The sequence below is a fragment of the Juglans regia genome, chromosome 13, assembly GCF_001411555.2.
Source record: "Juglans regia cultivar Chandler chromosome 13, Walnut 2.0, whole genome shotgun sequence".
NCBI lineage: Eukaryota > Viridiplantae > Streptophyta > Magnoliopsida > Fagales > Juglandaceae > Juglans > Juglans regia.
The window spans coordinates 10,207,999-10,211,388 of NC_049913.1; the positions used below are offsets into that span (position 1 = coordinate 10,207,999).

At 39.7% G+C, this 3,390-nt stretch overlaps 1 protein-coding gene across 1 annotated transcript; it reads left to right on the top strand.

Annotated features, from left to right (window-relative positions):
• The first annotated feature begins 410 nt into the window (after positions 1-410).
• LOC108981641 (receptor-like protein 7) lies at positions 411-3,095 on the top strand. The gene has a single exon (XM_018952866.1). It carries the CDS (start codon positions 411-413, stop codon positions 3,093-3,095), a length of 2,685 nt encoding a protein of 894 aa, XP_018808411.1.
• The last annotated feature ends 295 nt before the right edge of the window (positions 3,096-3,390 follow it).

Genomic DNA, 3,390 nt, shown 5'->3' on the forward strand with positions numbered 1-3,390 from the left:
GTTAAAACGACTTTTCGAATCTTTTTTAGATAACGATATTTTTATAGACACTCTAATAATAATATTAAGTAGTACTTTTTCTTGTAAGTTGTATTATTACTTGGTTCATGCGAGGTCGACCATTACTTTCATAAGCCTTCAATTCGACGGAAACGACTTGACTTGAACAAGATAAGATAACTTATTCCAAGAGGTGTTACGTAATCATTCGTTAATATATATTGTAAGCTAGCTTAGCATGCACACGAGACGACTTGACTAATTTAAACATATGGTCCCCTGCCAACTCATCCAAGACTAATTTAAATACATCACGTACTCGTTGATGAGTGAATGAAATCATCTAAAATTCCTTTTCTCCATTTCTTTACTGATCTCTTGATCTCTCCCCAGCTCCAATATTTTAGACAATGGGTTTATCATTTCCTCTCATCATCTTGATCGTGCGCTTTCTTGTTTCATTGATGATGTTTTATCTTATACTTTTGGCCTCTTCTTCTGGTGTGCAGCCCCTGTGCCATGATGATGAGAGATTTGCCTTGTTGCAATTCAAGGAAAGCTTCATCATCAATCTGTCCGCATCCGAAGATTCTTTTGCTTATCCGAAGGTTTCATCGTGGAAGCCTGATCAAATCAGTGATTGTTGCAAGTGGGATGGTGTAGAGTGCAATAAGGACACTGGTCATGTCATCGGCCTTGATCTCAGTAGCAGTTGTCTTAAAGGTTTTCTCAACTCCAATAGCAGCCTCTTCCGCCTTGCTCACCTCCAAAACCTCAATCTGGATGACAATGACTTTAACTCTTCTCCACTCCCAACTAGTTTTAGGCTGCTTTCAAGGCTAACAAATCTCAGCCTCTCTGACTCTATATTTTCTGGCCAAATCCCTTCAGAAATTTTCGAGCTCTCCAAGTTAGTTTTCTTGGATCTCTCGTATAATCCGTTGTTAAAGCTCCAAAAATCTGGCCTAAGAGTTATAGCTCAAAACCTCACAAACTTGAAAGTACTATCTCTTGATCAAGTTGGCATATCATCCAACGTTCCCAATATCTTGGCAAACTTATCTTCTTTAACAAGTCTATCTCTAAGAAAGTGTGACCTGCATGGTGAGTTTCCAGTGGGAATTTTCCATCTACCTAATCTCCAGCTTCTTCATATACAGTTTAACGAATACCTCACCGGATATGTCCCAGAACTTAACAGAACTAGCCCCCTTGAATCATTGAGCCTTGCACACACGAACTTCTATGGTGAGCTACCAGATTCGATTGGTCACCTCAAGTCCTTGGTTGAATTGATTGCGGGTTTTTGCAATTTCTCAGGAGAAATACCGCCTCTAGGTAACCTTACCAATCTAATTGAATTGGAACTTCTTTTTAATAGTTTGCACGGTTCAATTCCACAGTCAATATCTAGGCTTGTGAATCTTGAAGCTCTGTCTCTCGATGACAACCATTTGAGTGGCATGGTGGAGTTTGAGTTGTTTCTGAGACTCAGAAAGCTAGAAGCATTGCAGTTATCTAGAAACAATATTTCATTGCTTACAAATCCGAGTACCAACTCAACTTTTCCAAAATTTAGGATATTATATCTAGCTGATTGTGACTTGCGTGAGTTCCCAGAGTTTCTGATGAACCAAGATCAGTTGGAGCTATTAGATCTTGGTGAAAACAAAATTCTCGGCCAAGTTCCAAAATGGATGGGGAACATAAGTACAGAAACTCTCTGGGATCTAGCTCTGGAACACAACTTTCTCACCGGTTTCGACCAACTTCCGGTTGTACTCCCCTACGTTAATCTAAACGTACTGAAGCTTGATTCTAACATGCTTCAAGGGTCACTGCCAATCCCACCACCTTCCATTACTTTCTATTCGGTCTCAAACAACAATCTGACCGGAGAAATTCCACATTGGATTTGCAATCGAAGTTTAATAACTGAGCTCAATTTGTCGAGCAACAATTTGAGTGGCCTTCTTCCTCAATGTTTAGGCAACTTGAGTCATTCTCTCTCATTGGACCTACACAGTAATAACTTTCATGGAACCATTCCTCAGATCTGCGGTGAAGCAAACAAATTGGCGATGATTGATTTCAGCCAAAATCATTTACTGGGGAGTGTACCGAGATCATTGGCCAATTGTACCAAGCTTAAAGCTGTTAATCTTGGTAACAATCAAATCCATGATATTTTTCCTTCCTGGTTGGGCATTCTTCCAGAGTTGAGGATTCTCATTTTGAGATTTAATCAACTCTATGGTACAATAGGAAGTTCTGATAGCAATTTTGATTTCCCGAAATTGCACATCATTGACCTCTCAAATAATGATCTTACTGGCAAGTTGCCCTCTGAACACTTCCAAAATTGGAAAGCCATGCAAATCGTCGATGCCGAGAGCTTAAAGTACGTGGAGGAAAACCAAACTCAAGTGACACTTGTAGGAAATCGCATGAGCCATACCTACTCTTTCTCAATGACAATGGTGAACAAAGGCAGGGAAACACAATATGAAAAGGTCAATGATTTCTTCATAGCTATTGATCTCTCGAACAATAGATTTGAAGGAGAAATCCCAGACGTGGTGGGGAATCTAAAAGGACTTCATTTGCTCAACCTTTCCTCAAACTTTCTTACAGGACCAATCCCATTTACATTGGCAAACTTGACAGGGCTAGAAGTATTGGATCTGTCTCAAAACAAGTTGTCTGGTGCGATCCCTCTGCAACTAACGAAACTCACTTCCCTTTCACACTTTAATGTCTCCCATAATCACTTGACAGGACCTATACCACATGGGAAACAATTCGACATATTCGACAACAGTTCGTTTAGTGAGAACCCTAAATTATGCGGAAGTCCTTTGTCAAAGAAATGTGGGAATCCAGAGGACTCACTGCCTCCATCTTCAAGCCACAAGTCAGAATTCTCATTTGATTTTGGTTGGAAAGTAGTCGCAATTGGATATGGATGTGGATTCGTGTTTGGAGTTGTGTCTGGGCAAATCGTAATCACAAAGAAGTATGGTTGGTTTATGAAGACGTTTGCAATTGGGCAGCCGAACCGAAGAAGGGTGAATTGGAGGGGCCGCAGAAATTAAATATAAGAATGTTTCCATGCACAATGTCTATAGTACGTACTATTATTGTGGCTTTACTTTACTTTTTTTTTTGTTTTTTCCCCTCTTTTAGATGTTATAGGAAAAGGCCATGGATATGATGTTTGTACTGAAAAGAATCTGTTGTATTTGCACCCATGCTCTCAATAAAATAAGTCTAGTTAAAGAAAATTAACCACAGAGATTCATGGCAGTGAAAGCAGAGATGCCCTGCTCTGGTGTATTTCCGTTCCAATTTTCACTTGAGTTTTGTATACAAGGAGAGAATTTCAAACAC